This window comes from Nannobrachium achirus (genome assembly GCF_963921795.1).
Source record: "Nannobrachium achirus genome assembly, chromosome: 9".
NCBI classification, from domain to species: domain Eukaryota; kingdom Metazoa; phylum Chordata; class Actinopteri; order Myctophiformes; family Myctophidae; genus Nannobrachium; species Nannobrachium achirus.
In genome coordinates, this window is record NC_137818.1 from 8,998,964 (window position 1) to 9,019,172 (window position 20,209).

The 20,209-nt window shown below is 43.2% G+C and overlaps 1 protein-coding gene across 1 annotated transcript; it reads left to right on the top strand.

The window, feature by feature from the left end:
* Positions 1–407: 407 nt before the first annotated feature.
* LOC308291382 (cytosolic sulfotransferase 3-like) lies at positions 408–18,129 on the top strand (the record flags this gene model as incomplete). Its single annotated transcript, XM_080733380.1, has 7 exons — positions 408–546; positions 1,091–1,219; positions 12,575–12,675; positions 13,942–14,068; positions 14,786–14,883; positions 17,111–17,285; positions 18,017–18,129. 7 exons carry the CDS (start codon positions 408–410, stop codon positions 18,127–18,129), a joined length of 882 nt encoding a protein of 293 aa, XP_080589506.1.
* Between the last annotated feature and the right edge of the window lie 2,080 nt (positions 18,130–20,209).

Below are 20,209 nucleotides of genomic sequence, written 5' to 3' on the forward strand. Positions count from 1 at the left end.
TCTTTTGTTTTTCATGTTTTTATGGGTCCCTCTTGGAAATGAGATGCTGCATATCCATTCAATACAAATCTGAAATCAATACAAATCTTAAAACAGACAATCTACAAGCTCACAGTGCAACGTGTAATGTTGTGAGCATGTAGATCGGCTATTTTTTCAGAATGTTAAAGCCCAAGAGTATAGGGATGCTGTTGTTCAAGTACATTACTTAATAAATGAAGTACGTACTTGTTAGACTAACAAAACACCTCAGGAGTCCATGGCTAATATTTATCATCATCAATAATATGTCATATTATTATTATTATTATTACAATTCAGACTTTCAGAATTATCTCATTTTTGTGTTGATCGTAGCCTGCAGGAGATCTTATAATGTATATAATGTGTGGTGTGATTTGTCTCAGATGGAGCTGCATATTCGACCAACGCTGTTTGATTTCCATGGAGTCTCCATGACCAAGCACTTCACTGCCAACTGGGACAACGTGCAGAACTTCCAAGCCAGACCAGATGACATTCTGATAGCGACTTATCCAAAAGCAGGTGTGTACGGATGGAATTAAATTATGAATGAATCAATGAATGAATCAATCAATCAATCAATCAATCAATCAATGTGTTGGAAAAAGTTACTCAGCGAAAGTACAAAAGTAGTGGCACCAAATATATGTACAGTAAACAAAGCAGTAATCTTTTTTTTTTTTTTTGCTATATCATTGGTGCTCAAACCTTTTCATTAAGGGCCCCCAAATTAGGTTAGAAATGAGGTATTTGGCTGTCGACTCACCATCTCAAAATATGTTGTTCCAAGGACCTCCCAGAAGCAAAGGTTTGAGTATAAAGATTTACACAAAATATGTATTATTTTCCCAAATCTACAAGCTCATAGCGCGGCATGAAGTGACACGCTATGTGCTTGTAGATCTGCCATTTCTGAATTGCACACAGTATGAAGAACCAATGGGACATACTGTATACATAGCTATAGCTAGGTAAAATCTAAGATTAGGATGCTTCCCCAGTTTGAATGGGTTAGGATTTATGTTTAAAAACAGTGAATAACATCCATACTTGGTGCTTCCTTCAGGAACCACATGGGTGTCCTACATCCTGGACCTGCTGTATTTTGGCCAGATGATTCCTGACCGCCAGGAGTCCATCCCCATCTATAAACGGGTTCCGTTCATGGAGCTCTACATCCCTGGCTTCCCCTCAGGTGAGTCCTTCACTCCAGCTCTACACGCCTGGCTTCCCCTCAGGTGAGTCCTTCACTCCAGCTCTACACGCCTGGCTTCCAGTGCTTACGGTACTTTGATTGGATCCGGGACCATCCCTGTCAGTGCATTTCTCTTTACTTTATATTTTCATGTTTTGGTTAAATTGCTTGTAATCTTTCTGATGTGGTGCTTCATAGCAGGTGACAGTGACACACAATAGGCAAGCTATATACACATACATGGTGTCATAGAATTAGGTTAACAATAAAATAAAAAATAAAATAATTATATGCCAGTTATTCAGATTGATCATTCCAAATTGATAGACTTACTACCAGTGTTCTGATGGGCCACATGTGCCAAATGTTGCTGCTAATGTTATACTGTACTAGGTGCGTAAATTTAGGACAAACAGAATAAAAAAGAAATTAAAAAAAGGAAAAAAGTAATTGTTGTGCATACTGTGCAGCCCGCGTGCGCGTGCAGCCTGGGATCCGGCACCTATTCATGGACAAATCAAGCACTGCTGGCTTCCCCTCAGGTTATTCTTCACACCAGTGTTTTTGGAGCGGTGCAAACCGCTTCCCACGTTTGACTTAGTGTGTCCTTTTGTATTCATGTCCCTATGTACATTATGCCGTTGAGTAGGGCATTAACGACTCAGGTTTTTTTTATTTATTTTTTTCAAGTCAAATCGACTTACAGTAAAGTCGAAGTTGAATCGATACATCATTTTATGACGTCATCATATTGACCGGGGCGGGGGTTGGAAGGTCGGGTGGAGAATCCACACTGACAAACTGCTGTTCAACTTGAGCAACTTGTATTAAAGATTTGTGTCTTTACTGACATTCAATATAAATTATTATTTATAAAACATAGGCCTACCTTTAGCCCTATAGTCAGGCTATTTGAAAATAGACGATCTACAAGCTCACAGCGTGTCGCGCTGCGACGCATCTATGATCACAGCAGCTGCAGCCCATGATCAAGCCCAATTAATTTATTCTCCGTCCCGCGAAAGTGTTGCGTGCAGACAATAGCAGACCGCCAAGCTCTCATAACGGGCACATCAGCGACGCAATGTGAGTGAGCTTGTACTGTATGAGTGAAGCAGTGAAGCTTATAGCCTTCAGCCAGTTGTTCTCAGCGTGCAATGCCGTCCGTTGAGGCGGCCAGGTGAAGTAAAATGTCTCGCTAGGAGTGTATATGTCACGGTTTGATAGAGAAACAGTACGGTCGAGAAACGGAGCACTCGTCGTGCGGCACGGGGCGGAACAAGCGGTCGCTTTGAGCCAAAACAACGTCCTCCAGGCGGAGCCGCTCGATTGTCCACGACATTGCAAGCGGCGCGAAGGCCAGCGGACCTTGGTCTACAAGCACACAACGCCTCGCGATGCGAATTGATTACATGAAAGTGCCTTTCATAGAGCAGGGGTTCACAAACTTTTTTGTCTCAGGGCACCCCATAATATTATTTAATCTGAGGCACCCCTACATTATATTTTTCACTCCCAGCACCTTTAGCATATCGTCGTTCTCGGGTGGAAACCTTGCATGTCCAAAACCGTTCGTTTTGTACTTATCATCTATAAAATGATCTAAACTAGTGAAAACAGCAGATCTACAAGCACACAACGCCTTGTAGATCTGCAGTTTTCACTAGTTTTGTGCGACAGTCTTGTATGATGAAGCAGGGCTTTGCTTTACCAAAAGACGTACATATTTGAAACTTGGAGATACGAGGTTTCTGCCCGACAGTGACGATATTTTAGTGATTATGTTGCGAGGAAAGCGTTGAGATAATAGCCATTTTGGTTAGAACTGACTGAAAATAACTTTGTACTTCAAGTTTAAAATGATTCTAAATATTTTTCAAGTGTCCAAATAAATTCCAAATATTATCAAATGATCTCGCGGCACCCCTGGACTGCCGTCACGGCACCCCAGGGTGCCCCGTCACCCACTTTGAAAACCCGTCATAGAGCGACCTACTGTCACAATAATGGCTCTAACGTGGATCTCAAACTTCAGGTGGCCCGTCTATGACGCAGGTTCACCAGACAATTGTTCTCGTCTATTTTACTCATCATCTGATGTAACCCTTCGGCCTTCACCCAATCAGACACCACGATACCTCGATATTGTGATGTCATCCTTTTCCACCTATTTGATTGGCTGTGGTTGCCAATCAGAGAGTGAGATCATAATATCAAGGAGGCATATAGCTTTTTACTTCTGTTTCTGGAGTAACCTTCTCCCCCATTGACTCTAATGGGGAGCCAATCATAAAGGAGGAAATGGCTTTTTCTCATCATCTTATGTAACCCTTCACCCAATCAGACAGCACGATACCTTGATATTGTGATGTCATCATTTTCCCCCTATCCAATTGGCCCCCCATTAGAGTCAACGGCAACCACACTTGCAATTTCCAATTACATCTTTCTAGTTATTATTATCAATACATTATTATATTATATTAAACAACTTGAACTTGAAATAAATATCTGATGATTATTCAGCTACAGTATATCCATATGACCATGCCCAAAGATGGGGTGCCTGATCTCATGTGACGTCACCGGTACGACACAAGCAATCTAGATAAAAAGCACTGATAAAACAACACTCCCAGTAGTCTACAGCAATCCCTGTTCTCCAAGACTCAAATTTAACACAGATCTCTACAAGACTGCTATCTTCAAGACCCTTTCAACTAAGGCTCTACAAACTAGAAACACACTTCTTTGGCTCTTCTTTTCTCTTCATTAGTGTGGTTGCCCAACAGGGGCAACACACTACTAGTGCTACTTTATTTCTTTCTTTCTGTCTTTATAGATACACTTTCAGCCAATGAGGATGCAGCATTCCCGGTGATGTCACCTGTATAGAGTAAGTCCATTGAGTTCAACGGTGGAGTGGTGCTATCTTGAGGATTGGTCAAGCTTCACATGACAATTTGGCTCTCCAGACAATACATTGGCAACCACAATCGATAATTCCCAGAATTGCATCTTTCTAGTTTCTAGTTATTCTACAGAGCAGGGAACAATAGTCGTTTTACTTCAATTCACCAATAACTGTCGTGTTAACAAAATGTTTTCCTGGATGTTGCATAAGAAAGGATTACCAAAGGCCCATGAACGTGTTGCTGTAGCGGTGAGACACGAGGTGTACTGCTTTGGAACAAACACTGATGAGAACAACAAGTTTGAGATTGATGTGCACATCTTCAACACAGTGTCTTTGCTCTGGAGGAGGTTGACCCCAGTCACGAGAGGAGAAAGTAACATTGAGGTTCCCTCCAGCTTCTATCACCACACAGCTGTGCTGATAGAAGATATTGTCTACGTCTTGGTAACAATAGACACAGGTGGGTTAAACTTTGACAATGTGCTTTATGGATTCGATGTCGAGACCGACAGCTGGTTCAAACCACATGTTTCGGGGGCTTTTCCAGAGGGAAGGCAGAGCCACTCAGCGTGTGTCTTGGGGAAGGTCATGTACATTCATGGAGGATTCATCTTGCTGTCTGGATACACCAATGACATCTACAAGTTGGACACCACCACAATGGTCTGGTCTTTTATTAACACCAGGGGTTCTCTACCACCTGATTCAGTGGGTCACTCAGCCAGCATCATCGGGACAAGGATGTTTGTATTTGGAGGCTGGGGGAATACTTCAATAGACTACTACACCACCAGAGTGTTTGACACAGAGATCAACTGCTGGCTGAACACACCTTCTACACAGCTTCTTCCAGAAGGACACTACAGTCATTCAGCCTTTGCCCACAATGGAGAGCTGTACATATTTGAATGCCACAACCGGACACAGGATTGCAATCATTTGTGGAAATTCAGTCCAGAGACCTTCACCTGGAAGAGGTTTGAGCCAAAAGGGAAAGACCCGTCTAAGATGTATGGCATGTGGTGTGGTTGCATGGTGGGAGATCGTCTCGTTATGTTTGGAGCACATATCACACATGATGACCTGTTTATCTTAGACTTGAGTCCCAGCCTCAAGACGTTATGCAAGCTAGCAGTTCTTCAGTACGGTCTGGAGCTGTCTGGACATCAGGTGGGAAATGGCAGCCATGACAACCACAAAAAACACACCTACACGCATCACACCCACACGTATTGTAACTCTCTTCTCACTGGCCTCCCGGCGTTTGCACTTAAGCCTCTTCAACTGATCCAAAATACCGCGGCACAACTGGTCTTCAACCAGCCAGAATTCTCACACGTCTCCCCCCTTCTCCACTCCCTCCACTGAATCCCGGTTGCGCACTGAATACAAAACACTGATAATGACCTTCAAATCAGCCAAGGGGACGGCTCCTCCATACCTCCAAAACCTGATCAACCCCTACAACCCCACACGTTCACTCAGATCAGCCAACACAGGGATGCTGACAGAACCGTCAAATAAAAAGCACTGCGGCCTCAGAGAGAGACCAGATTAAACCAGTAAGACTCCCTAATCGGGAGATAAGCGACCGTAGGTCACTTATCTCCACAAATAGGGCAAAAATGTGTTTTGCCAAAATCTTCCTGATCCATGTTGATGACATGAGTGTAGACATACTGTGTAGTGATTTTCGTGATTTTAGGGCAAAATCTGTAGGAGCAGTGTCCAAAAATGTGTTTTTAAAAATCGGCCTGGAGGTGGCGCTATATGGGAGAGATTCATGTTGATGGGATGAGTGTAGACATACTGTGTACCGATTTGCGTGATTTTAGGGCAAAAATTGTAGGAGCAGTGTCCAAAAATGTGTTTTGCAAGAATCGGCCTCATGGTGGTGCTAGAAGAGGGCCATGTGAGAAATGAGGGGTGGGGTCTCCGCGCCGGCAAGGCGGACGAATAGGTACCGGCCCCGGCTGTCCCGGTCGCTCCTAGCCGGAGTTACGGCATTTTATGTGAGCTGCAGTGTAGGGGGTCCTCCACTGGGGGCGCCACCACTTTTGCATCCGTTCTGGAGCACCAGGAGTGGGTGGTCCCCGGGAATTCCCCGTGAGCAGCCCCGTTGGGGTGGTCATTTGGTCAGTTTAGCACATTTGGTCATTTTTTACATCTGGGGGTCCCCCAGGGACCTGGGGGTCCCTGGAGCTCCGGGGGTCCTTGGAGGTTGTAGTTTGGCAGGTAAGGAACGTGTGTGCAAAATTTGGCATGGATCGGGGCAACGGTTGCGGAGATATGAGCAGGGCAAGAGTGTGACGTGTGAGGTGTGACAGACAGACTGACAGACAGACTGACTTACACTTTGTGCAGGGTTTGATAGTAAATGCGACCTACGGTCGCAATCAACACTCCCAATCGTCGTCTACAGCTATCCCCCTTCTCCAAGACTCAACTTTAACACAGGTCTCTACAAGACTGTTATCTTCAAGACCCTTTCAACAAAGGCTCTAAAACCTAGAAAAACACTTCTTTGGCTCCTCCGTAGTGTGTTGCCCAACAGGGGCAACACACTACGAGTGCTACTTTCTTTCTTTCTTTATAGATACACTTTCAGCCAATGAAGATGCAGCATTCCCGGTGACGTCACCTGTATAGAGTAAGTCCATTGAGTTCAACGGGGGAGTGGTGCTATCTTGAGGATTGGTCAAGCTTCACATGACAATTTGGCTCTCCAGACAATACATTGGCAACCACAATCGATAATTCCCAGAATTGCATCTTTCTAGTTTCTAGTTATTCTACAAAGCAGGGAACAACAGTCTTTTTACTTCAATTCACCAATAACTGTCGTGTTAAGAAATGTTTTCCTGGATGTTGCATAAGAAAGGATTACCAAAGGCCCATGAACGTGTTGCTGTAGCGGTGAGACACGAGGTGTACTGCTTTGGAACAAACACTGATGAGAACAACAAGTTTGAGATTGATGTGCACATCTTCAACACAGTGTCTTTGCTCTGGAGGAAGTTGACCCCAGTGACACCTGTAAGAGGAGAATGTAACATTGAGGTTCCCTCCAGCTTCTATCAGCACACAGCTGTGCTGATAGAAGATATTGTCTACATCTGGGTAACAATAGACACAGGTGGGTTAAAATCTGACAATGTGCTTTATGGATTCGATGTCGAGACCGACAGCTGGTTCAAACCATATGTTTCGGGGGCTTTTCCAGAGGGAAGGCAGTACCACTCAGCATGTGTCTTGGGGAAGGTCATGTACATTCATGGAGGATTCATCTTGCTGTCTGGATACACTGGATACACCAATGATATCTACATGTTGGACACCTCCACAATGGTCTGGTCTTTTATTAACACCAAAGGTTCTCTACCACCTGATTCAGTGGGTCACTCAGCCAGCATCATCGGGACAAGGATGTTTGTATTTGGAGGCTGGGGGAATGATTCAATAGACTACTACACCATCAGAGTGTTTGACACAGAGACCAACTGCTGGCTGAACACACCTTCTACACAGCTTCTTCCAGAAGGACGCTACAGTCATTCAGCCTTTGCCCACAATGGAGAGCTGTACATATTTGAATGCCACAACCGGACACAGGATTGCAATCATTTGTGGAAATTCAGTCCAGACACCTTCACCTGGAAGAGGTTTGAGCCAAAAGGGAAAGACCCGTCTAAGATGTATCCCATGTTTTGTGGTTGCATGGTGGGAGATCGTCTCGTTATGTTTGGACTACATATCACACATGATGACCTGTATATCTTAGACTTGAGTCCCAGCCTCAAGACGTTATGCAAGCTGGTAGTTCTTCAGTACGGTCTGGAGCTGTCGGGACTCCCACACAACATCAGGTGGGAAATGGCAGCCATGACAACCACAAAAAACACACCTACACGCATCACACCTACACGTATTGTAACTCTCTTCTCACTGGCCTCCCGGCGTTTGCACTTAAGCCTCTTCAACTGATCCAAAATACCGCGGCACAACTGGTCTTCAACCAGCCAGAATTCTCACATGTCTCCCCCCTTCTCCACTCCCTCCACTGAATCCCGGTTGCGCACTGAATACAAAACACTGATAATGACCTTCAAATCAGCCAAGGGGATGGCTCCTCCATACCTCCAAAACCTGATCAACCCCTACAACCCCACCCGTTCACTCAGATCAGCCAACACAGGGATGCTGACAGAACCCTCAATAAAAAGCACTGCGGCCTCAGAGAGAGACCAGATTAAATCAACACTCCCAATCGTCTACAGCTATCCCCCTTCTCCAAGACTCAACTTTAACACAGGTCTCTACAAGACTGTTATCTTCAAGACCCTTTCAACAAAGGCGCTAAAACCTAGAAACACACTTCTTTGGCTCTTCTTTTCTCTTCTTTAGTGTGGTTGCCTAACAGGGGCAACACACTACTAGTGCTACTTTCTTTCTTTCTTTCTTTATAGATACACTTTCAGCCAATGAGGATGCAGCATTCCCGGTGATGTCACCTGTATAGAGTAAGTCCATTGAGTTCAATGGTGGAGTGGTGCTATCTTGAGGATTGGTCAAGCTTCACATGACAATTTGGCTCTCCAGCCAATACATTGGCAACCACAATCGATAATTCCCAGAATTGCATCTTTCTAGTTATTCAACAGAGCAGGGAACAACAGTCTTTTTACTTCAATTCACCAAAAACTGTCGAGTTAAAAATGTTTTCCTGGGCGTTGCATCAGAGAGGATTACCAAAGGCCGATGAACGTGTTGCTGTAGCGGTGAGACACAAGGTGTACTGCTTTGGAACAAACACTGATGAGAACCACAAGTTTGAGATTGATGTGCACATCTTCAACACAGTGTCTTTGCTCTGGAGGAAGTTGACCCCAGTGACACATGTAAGAGGAGAATGTAACATTGAGGTTCCCTCCAGCTTCCATCACCACACAGCTGTGCTGATAGAAGATATTGTCTACGTCTGGGGAACAATAGACACAGGTGGGTTAAACTTTGACAATGTGCTTTATGGATTTGATGTAGAGACCGACAGCTGGTTCAAACCACATGTTTCGGGGGCTTTTCCAGAGGAAAGGCAGTACTACTCAGCATGTGTCTTGGGGAAGGTCATGTACATACATGGAGGATTCATCTTGCTGTCTGGAGGCTCTGGATACAGCAATGACATCTACAAGTTGGACACCACCACAATGGTCTGGTCTTTTATTAACACCAGGGGTTGTCTACCACCTGATTCAGCAGGTCACTCTGCCACCATCATCGGGACAAGGATGTTTGTATTTGGGGGCTTTGGGGACGGTTCAATAGACGGTTTTCTCTGTGTCAGAGTGTTTGACACAGAGACCAACTGCTGGCTGAACACACCTTCTACACAGCTTCTTCCAGAAGGACACTACAGTCTTTCAGCCTTTGCCTACAATGGAGAGCTGTACACATTTGATTGCCACAACTGGATACAGGATTGCGCTCATTTGTGGAAATTTAGTCCAGAAACCTTAGCAAGGAAGAGGTTTGAGACAAAAGGGAAAGGCCCGTCTACGATGTATGGCACGTGGTGTTGTTGCATGGTGGGAGATCGTCTCGTTATGTTTGGAGCACACATCACACATGATGACCTGTATATCTTAGACTTGAGTCCCAGCCTCAAGACGTTATGCAAGCTGGCAGTTATTCAGTACGGTCTGGAGCTGTCTGGACTCCCACACAACATCAGGTGGGAAATGGCAGTCATGACAACCACATAAATCACACTTGTGTGAAGTGAGCATTCCAGTGTTATTCCTGAGTTAAGCTTCCTGCAAATGTGACCTGTGAGCATAGGGATGGGAATTGATAAGATTTTAACGATTCCGATTCCATTTTTGATTATGCTTATCGATTCGATTTCTTAGCAATTCACGATTCTTCTCGATTCACTTATCGTTTCTCATTGGTCGAGGGGGAAGAGTATAAAAGGGTTCATTTTACATATATTTTCTTTTATATGAAATTCTCTGAATAGATGATGCACAGCATACACAGCCCCTGTGGTAATCTATTGTGCTATACTATAGTATAGTATCTTGGGGGCTCGCCAGTGGCCAATGGTGTATTTTAATTTGTATTTATTTTTTCAGCAGAAGAGTTTATTTTTTACAGTGTGCTCAATCCAACGTCCCGTTTTTGAGCGGTGGTAAACCGCTCCTATAAGTGGCTGTGCGTGTGTCTGTAGCCACCTTTCCTCAGCCTTTTGCCATAGCAATGTGTTTTCCTCAGCGTTTTGCCATAGCAATATGTGTGTGTGCGTAGCCATATTACATCATATTACATCATATTACAAAGTCCTAGACTTATCTGTAGCCACTTTTCCTCAGCGTTTTGCCATAGCAATGTGTTTTCCTCAGCATTTTGCCATAGCAATATGTGTGTGTGCGTAGCCATATTACATCATATTACATCACCAATTATCTGTAGCCACTATCTGTAGCCACTTTTCCTCCTCGTTTTGCCATAGCAATGTGCGTGTGTGTGTAGCCTGTATTACATCACCAAATTATCAATTGAAGACGTTATGCAAGCACGACCACCGCTCATTTCACATTGGGTGTGATTTTTGAAGTAAAAACAGCGTGAAGGCACTCTGCTATTTTTTACTTTGAATTGTTCAATTCAAGGTCGGCTGCTCCTTGCAGAGCTGTGCAGCTAAAGCAGTTGTTGGCAGGCTGCTATCTTCTATAGTTTGGTTCAATGGATTTACATGTGATGTGATGTGATTTAAAGGGGACATGCTCAGCTGCGCTTCGTTTTTGTTAGTGATGACGGCAGTCAGAATGGGCAGTGGGAGGAGTAGGACAAAGGCTCTACGTCCTCCCGGTGGGGGCTCCTCAACAGCAGGGATGACACAGAAATGTGTGTGGGGAGAAATCAGTTTGCAAAATGACTAAATTAGGGAGAAAAAGGGGGTAAAAGAATTATTGGATACCCTAAATAACTAGACCAGGTCAACCTGGTTGTGCCAGACCCCCTGTCTGTCATCATCATTTATGACATCATGCCTTTTGTAGGCATGTCATCATCATGTCATCATCATATATACCCTTTATATAGAAAAGGGACAGACCGACATTTGCTTATGTAGGCCTACCCATTTCATGGGTCTGGCAAAAATAAATCACAACCAGTGTGAAGTGAGCGGTGCTATTTATGAGCGCCCAGCGACTCTAGGCCAAAGTGGGATGAGGCGGGACATATGTACTAGACAGTAGGAGCAGTTATAGCACCGCTCAAAAAAATCTCGGTTGTGCCGAGATGTAGGCCAGATTTTAAACACCTTTTTTCCCCATCGGCTTTTGACCGGACAAAGCCAGATGTTGAAGCTCTAGTTACTGTTCCAGGAGGAAAAAAAGAAAAGATGAACGTCAGGGGCGTCAATTGGCTATGGCAGGGGTATGCCATACCCTGGGTCCAAGGGGGAAGATAAAAGTTACTTTTTGAAGCGGTGAAAGCCGCTTCCAAGGAGTGGCTTTGTGTGTCCCATGTCCATATATGGTCATTTCAGTCCAGAATGAACAGGTTTTATCAAAAACAAAATGTGTGTCCCATGTCCATATATGGTCATTTCAGTCCAGAATGAACAGGTTTTATCAAAAACTAAATGTGTGTCCCATGTCCATATATGGTCATTTCAGTCCAGAATGAACAGGTTTTATCAAAAACAAAATGTCTGTCACCTCATGTCCATATATGGTAATTTCAGTTCAGAATGAACAGGTTTTATCTGTACCGTACGTCCAGAATATGTGTGTAGTGTCCGTCCCGGTTTGATGATTGGATACTTTGAGGATTGGTCAAGCTTCACATGACAATTCGGCCCTCCAGATAAAATCATTCATTCAGAATATAAAGAATGTATAGATCACAGAGTTCATAACTCTAGAACACATAGAATAACAGTTCACCGCTTCACTTCGAACCGAGGTTTGAATTTTTGTCTCTGTGCTGGTTATTATGTTGTTAAATTACAGTAAAATAACTACAAATGCAACATGTAACAAAATGATGACTTTAACAAGGTATTATAATTATATTCTCTCCATCTTGACAAAATGGTATATTCCCAGGTTCCACAGGTCAGCTGCACAGGTGCAATGCATTATTATTGTTAATTGTGGCACGTTTACTAACATGACAATAGCTGCACTTGAACAAACCGTTCCAGACTGCCAGATCCAGCCCAGGAAATGAAAGAAACCTGGAGAAAAAAACGGACATAACCCGATTTTTCACCCACGCCCTGCGCATGAGAACTCCCATCTTTGCCATACCCTAGCTTTTGCTGAACTGATGCCACTGATGATCTGCTACAGAGATAGTTATCCTTAAAACGTTCTTATTAATGACAAAACTCCTTTTACTCACCATGTGTTATTGTGCTGCCTCAGGCCTGGATGAGGTGGCTGAACTGCCCACCTCCCCGCGGCTCATCAAGACCCACCTCCCCGTCCAGTTCATACCCAAGTCCTTCTGGGAGCAGAACTGCAAGGTAAGCATGCCAGCAAAGATTATTGTAGAAGCATATTTCATACACAGTGGTGCTAATTTGAAGTTCTTAAACGACGGCATAGAAAGGCATTTAAAAAGGATCAAGAACATAATCTAAATAAACATTTAGATGTACAGATCTATGTGCCATTTCAAAACATTTAGAATCGATGCATTAGCACAGTGGTTCTCAAAATGGATTTCAGGGACTCGCTAGGTTCCTTTATGGGGGTCTAAATTGACTGTTACAAGTCTAACTTTGACAGTGTACAAATGGAACCAAATGGACACTAACAGATCCATTTGGTTCCATTTGTTCACTGTCTGTATTATTACTATTAAAATCGAAACATTGACCAGCAATAAACTTATGGAGCTTAACCAGTGTGCCGACTCTATATTGCTCCATTTCAAAAGTCACACCTCCTGCCATTGACAATACAGTAGATTTCCAGTTGACTGGCGGATCATTGAGCTTGTAGATCATCTGTTTTTGAAGCGGTGAAAGCCGCTTCCAAGGTGTGGCTTTGTCTGTCCCGTACATGTCCCGTGCATGCTTGACCAATTGCGGATTGGTCAAGCTTCACATGCCAATTTGGCCCTCCAGACAAAATCATTCATTCATTCAGAATTCATAAAAATATAGAACTAAAGCACATAGAAAGTATAGATCTAGAACACAGAATGTATAGATCTAGAACACAGATTTCATAGCTCTAGAACACAGAATAAAAATTCACCTCGAACCGAGGTTTGATTTTTAAATCTACCTATGAAGGTGGATTCTACTTTTCAATGGGAATGGAGTGGTCAACAATACGCTCCATTCTCCATAAAAAGGTAAAACAGGGAAAAAATCGCAATAAAGCCAGAAGACTTGAAACAGCACATCTGTATCTAAATAAATTATCTAAATCTAAATTATAAAATGTAAGAAGCACATCTCTCTCTCTCTCTGTGTGTGTGTGTGTGTGTGTGTGTGTGTGTGTGTGTGTGTGTGTGTGTGTGTGTGTGTGTGTGTGTGTGTGTGTGTGTGTGTGTGTGTGTGTGTGTGTCTTTTTTTCCTTCTTCTGTACAGTTAAATTACCCACTGTCAGCTATGAACCTGTGCAAATCTAAATTTTTTCATGCTGTCTCAGACCCAAAGTTTCCGAAAGCCTTCTTAAACAGAGCTTGTGTTTCCAGTTAAAACACGGTTCCAGTCAAAGCAGGGGAGGAGGACATGGGCCTACAAAATGACACCGTTGTCTTTCTGTCTTCCATACAGATAGTATACGTGGCTCGTAACGCCAAAGACAACGCAGTGTCCTTTTTCCACTTTGATCGTATGAACATGGTGCAGCCTGAACCTGGGGACTGGAGCAGCTTCCTCAACAGATTCATGGAGGGAAAGAGTGAGTGTGCCATATTTCAACATTGATTCACCCATATTTTGCTATCTGTCTCTGCAAGCCAAAGAGTACACCTTCAGGATGTCCCTTAATTTTATTAAATGAGCCCGCGACCTACTGTTTGGGAAACAGTGCGCTATACAGCAATGATTACTATCATATAGGCTATATAGAGCTTTGACTCATTTGAACCCAAAACCAGTGCTTAATTTGTGGGGGAACAAGGGAGAACATGTTCCCCCACCTCTTTGATTGGATCCGGCATCTATTTGATTGGATCCAGGACCTTCCCTGTCAATCAAAATAGTGCTGTTTGGTCATTTATGTTTTCATCCTTCAAAGTAGAGACCTTTTTGGCTGCATCTTTTTTTACTTAATATGTTCATGTTTTTGTTTAATTTCTTGTAATTTCTCTGATGTGGTGCTTCATACAGTAGGTGACAATGACACATAGACAAGCTACACGCATACATGGTGTCATAGAATTTTCTTAACAATATTTTCTTTTCTTTTATATTATTCAGATTGAGACCGCTCATGTGCAGCCCGGGATCCGGCACTGCCCAAAACATATCATTGATTCACAACATTTGTAATTCAGAGAGTGTAACAGAAGGAAACCAAAACACCACTCATCCATGCTGGAGCTGAAAAATAAATGAACGCTAAGAATCTTAGGAGACAGATATGTTGTGTCACAGTAGCTTCTGTGTGTTACAGTGGTGTTTGGGTCCTGGTATGAACACGTTAAAGGCTGGTGGGACAGGAAACAGAACAACCCTAACATCCTGTACCTGTTCTACGAGGACCTGGTTGAGGTGAGGGTTCACTTCAACCCATGTGGGACTGTGTGTTTTGTTCATTCACTAGAAAATATTGTTCCTTCGAAACAATTGTGGGCTCGCTTCAAGCCAGAAAACAATGGCTATAAAAGTACAAAATGTAAAGATCGCAGGCAGTGCTCTCTTTGACGTTACTGACGTCAAAGATTGGTCCATTTTGTTCCAAAAATGTGTTGTGCAAAAGTTGACCCGCTGGTGGCGCTATAACAGGCCAATGTAAGAAGGGTGGTATCTGTTCCTTGACCTATTGGGAATGTGCTTGCAAGATTTCACGCACAATGCAGGCTGTGTTCATGATTTGAGGTGTTTTTGGCTTTGGCCACTTTATCGCTGCTTGCAGCTATATTCATTATTATTTTTTTTTTTTGTGTGTGTGCACTTCATAGGCATATTAGATAAAGGTCCTTAGATTGTGTGTAGAATGTTTCATGCAAATTGCAAAAAAAAATCCTAACGGGTTTAAGCGTTTCACAAACTGCTCAAAATGATATAGCGCCCCCCTTTGGCCAATTGGGGTAAGATTGGTTTTAGTGATATTTGGACTAACACTCTACATCTTTGCCAAATGCCATGAACATGTTACTTTGCATGTATGATTTAGAGGCAGAAGAATAATTTGCATAAAACTGCAATATTCATTGAATTTATTTAAAAAGGCATGTTTCAATTTTAAAGAAATCCTATCTGACAGATCTTTAGATATCGGTCCAAAGTTCACGTAAAAAAAGTTTTGTGCACGTGGAGCGAAAATTCCAGAATAAAAGCGGGTTTACGCGTTTTACAAACTGCTCAAAATGGCGGAAAATCAAAGGGCGGAGCTTACTTAACAACGACACAGATGTCTTCCGCTTGAGTCAAAGCACGCGTGTAACAAGTTGCATGTCTTCAAACGAAACGAGTCATGACTTATGCCCGTTTGAAGTTTGAATTTTCAAAAGCTTCGTATAGCGCCCCCCTTTGGCCAATTGGAATAAAATTGGTTTCAGTGATACTTTGACTAACCCTCCACATCTTTGCCAAATGCCATGAACGTGTAACTTTGCATGTATGATTTAGAGGCCGAAGAATAATTAGCATAAAACCGCAATATTAATTGAATTATTAAAAAATTATATTTCACTTTAAAAAAAATCTGGTTGATCAATCTGACCGTATTGGTCCAAAGTTCATGTGAAAAAAGTTTTGTGCACTTGACGCGAAAATCCCAGGAGGAGATAGATTTTTACTGTTTTTCATATAATTCCGAATTGTGGGAGACCTAAAGGTCAGAGGTCAAAAGTTAGGGGTAAAAGTTGTTCGGCATGAGGAGACGCATAAGTGTATACAGGTTTCATGGCTGTACCTAAAACACAGCATGAGCTATACCTGTTCAAAGTTCGCACTTTCGAAGGCTTCCTACAGCGCCACCATTTGGCCGATTGCTGTAAAAAGTAATAGCACACGTCGCCACAGTAAGCTGAACACATTGATGTTTTTATTTTCATTTTCTCACTAAGTATGTAGGAGTTGAAAGCGGACAAAGTATTGAGGAGAACTTGATATGTCTGATAGATAAATAATGACAATATCTAGAGTGTGCTCGCCTTATAGGCGAGCCCACAATTAATTCATTCATTCCATACATACGTGCATGCGTACATACATATCTGAGTGTGTGCAAATGGAACCAAATGTTTGTTCCATTTGTACACTCTCTGAGTTACGGGGTTAGAGCCTACAGTAGCCACTGTAGGCTACTAGTGCACTCATAATGTGCCACACAACACAGTGTCTTATGGTAAATCAGTGTGGTACATACATGTACAGTATTCTAAAGAACACCTGGAGACTTGACATTCAGTAATCGGTTGGGTCTTATGATCAAAATAAGAACAACAGGCCTATAATGATTATGTCAAAGCTTTCCGATTTAAGGCCCAGTCCCACTGGGCCAGATAAACAGATTAAAAAATATCTTTCTCCATTCAAGTGGATGGTAAGATACTGATAAAAAAAAGATATCTGTGATCGATATTGTTTATCAGTATCTTACCATCCACTTGAATGGAGAAAGATATTTTTTAATCTGTTTATCTGGCCCAGTGGGCCTTAGACACATTTGTCCATGTTGTTGACCCCTGGAGTATGGAGATAAGAGGTTATCTTACCCCGACTGTCTTCAACCATGTGAAAGATGTGAGTAGGCCTACCTGTCTCCATGCAGGACACAGTGAGGGAGCTGGACCGCCTGTGTCTCTTCCTGGGTGTGTCCCCCAGCCTGGACCACAAGCAGATGATCCGACAGCGGGTCCACTTCGACAGCATGAAGAACAACAAGATGGCCAACTGCTCCACCGACAAAGTCTTAGATTTTAACATCTCCCCGTTCCTGCGCAAAGGTTAGACGCTCGCAAGTTGATTGAGTGCTATGTCAGTCAGACCCCAGGAAATTCAGGAGCAATTCATTATATATATATATATATATATATATATATATATATATATATATATATACAGGGTTAGGGTTAGGGACTGATTTGTGAAGTTCACTAGTATGTTTTCCATTAAGGAGCTTACTGGGGGAAAGGGGGGGGGGGGGGGGGGGGCGCAATTATGGGCATTACTTCCTGTTGTCATTCAATTCATTTGAGGGGTCAAATCAGTCAACAATAATAAGTAACTCAACCTGACAGAAATCAAAAAGTCTGCCTACTTACCCTACAAGATCTTCCTCCACACACAGCTGATTCAAATGACTGATCAATGCTCATTATCAACAGCTGAAGTCACTTAAAGGACAGGAGATCCTGTTGGGAAGTATAGGCAGATAATGTTATCCTTTCTGATTTCTCTCAGGTTGTTCCCACATTATTATTGAGTGACACAGATCACTCACATGAATTGAATGACAGACAACTGGAAGTGATGCCCATAAAAAAGGCATTCAAGACAAAAAGGGCGTACTTTATTTATAGGCTACTGGAGTTGAATAATTACTAATTTTCCCCCTTGGGATAATAAAGGTATCTATCTATCTTTGCCCATCACTGGCCACAAGGGGGAGTGAGAGAGTCACAGATAAAGAGGCACAACTTTATCCCCATTTGTGATTTATGTATTTTTTGTACAGGAAAGGTTGCTGACTGGAAGAACCACTTCACGGTGGCACAGAGCGAGCAGTTCGACGAAGACTACAAGAGGAAGATGAAAAACACTCAGCTCCAGTTCCGCACAGCTCTATAAAAGGCATATCGTAATTCACACAAACCAGGGACGTGCAGAGAATGTTAGAGGCAGGGGCTGAATTTTCTAAAAGGGCGTTTTGGTGAAAATATCGAAAATTGGAGACCTCCAAGCTCACAACGCAGAAACATATCGAAAATAGCAGACCTCTAAGCTCACAATGGAGAAAAATATTGAAAATAGCAGACCTCTGTGAGCTTGGAGGTTGGCTATTTTCAGTGCGTTATACAGGGACATGCTGGGCCCCTGATTCAGCCCAGGAAAAATAGTTGTAGGGGCCCTCATTGCGCTATAGAGAGAGATCTCTCTATAGCGCTGCTGCTACTCAAAGTTTGGCGTTTCTGATCATGACAAGTGACAAGCCAGTGGGCCAATTACTGTACATGAGTTATATTTCGTCGTTGTCGGGTGGAAACCTTGTATGTCCAAAACCGTTTGTTTTGTATTTATCATTTTAAAAATGATTTAAAATAGTGAAAACAGCCGAACTACAAGCACACAACGCCTCGCACCGCGAGGCGTTGTGTGCTTGTAGATCTGCTGTTTTCACTACTTTTGTGCAACAGCCTTGTATGGTGAAGCAGGGCTTTGCTTTGCGAAAGAGATACAAGGTTTCTGCCCGACAGTGACGATTTACTTTGTTACCCGCCCAGGTAACAAGATCTTTTTCCGAATGGCTGGCCTGTACCGGCCGGGAATGAACCGGCCGTTCGGGAGTTGCCCCGCTTTTCCCAATGGCCAGCACGTCTCTGGTGTTATACCATACTGAACTAAGCATAATCATATAAGCATCATTTCTACACAGAAGGGGCAATTCTTTCAACATAATATACTGCTCTTGAATGCTGCCTTCAAGCATGGCATGGAGAGGGGGCATTTGCATTACTTTCACCATAGTGAAAACTGCATTCATGGTCTTGAGAGAGCACTTTTTTACAGATTGGGTAAAAGGGCAGGGGCTCAAGCCCCCTTTGATGTCTATGTGTGCACTTGCCTGCTCCGACCGAACAAAACGAATAAATGGCAAAACATGAACAATGAAGACGATTTTTTCAGTTGTCTCATATTTATTTGAAACCAGATACCTTGTATTATGGAGGATGCAGCACACACACACAAACTACAACCAAAGGTTCGAGGAGGGAGTACAAAAGAGTGAATGAACGAATGGAACACCGTACCGCTACACCAGCCGTTCTCAGCCTTTTCTGGACGTGCAGGCCTGCAGGGCCCACCAGTGGGGCCCCGGGCCCCAGGTTGAGAACCGCTGCTCTGCACCGTTTCCTGTATAACGTCGTTGTCGGGTGGAAACCTTGTGTCTCCAAGTTTCAAATTTGTACGTTCTTTCGCAAAGTAAAGCCCTGCTTCATCGTACAAGGCCGTCGCACAAAAGTAGTAAAAACAGCAGATCTACAAGCACACAACGCCTCGGCGTTGTGTGCTTGTAGATCGGCTGTGCTTGTAGATCGGCTGTGTGCTTGTAGATCGGCTGTTTTCACTAGTTTAAATCATTTTTTAAATGATAAATGCAAAACGAACGGTTTTGGACATACTGTACAAGGTTTTCATCGGACGACAACGATAAACTACAGTGGGGTTCAACTAGTATTAACTAAGGCCAGTGATTCCCAACCCCCCCCCCCCCCACACACACTTCTTATGTCTGACAGAAGCTGCAAGACCCGCTGAGCGGATTGGACTGTTTTCACCATTAATAATTGTTTAGAAAACATGTATTGGACCGTTTCTGACGATACAGTATCTCTAATGACCCCAAAAAATGCAAGTTATGACAAAGGCCTCGTCCCCAAGTTGGGAACCACTGAACTGCTGTATATGGCACATGATACTGCATACGTATGTTCCACCCAGCAAACAGTTCCACCCAGCTGATGGAAGGTAGCGGGTACATCATGGTATTAAAAATGAGTTGTTTTTTTTTACTGATACAGTGATATCTGACGGGGGGGGGGGGGGGGGGGGTCACACTGGAATGTCTAGAACAATACAAGGGTCTTTTGTACCGTCGATACGAGAACAAATCAAGCACTTCGTTCATTACATCATTGGTTCTCAACCT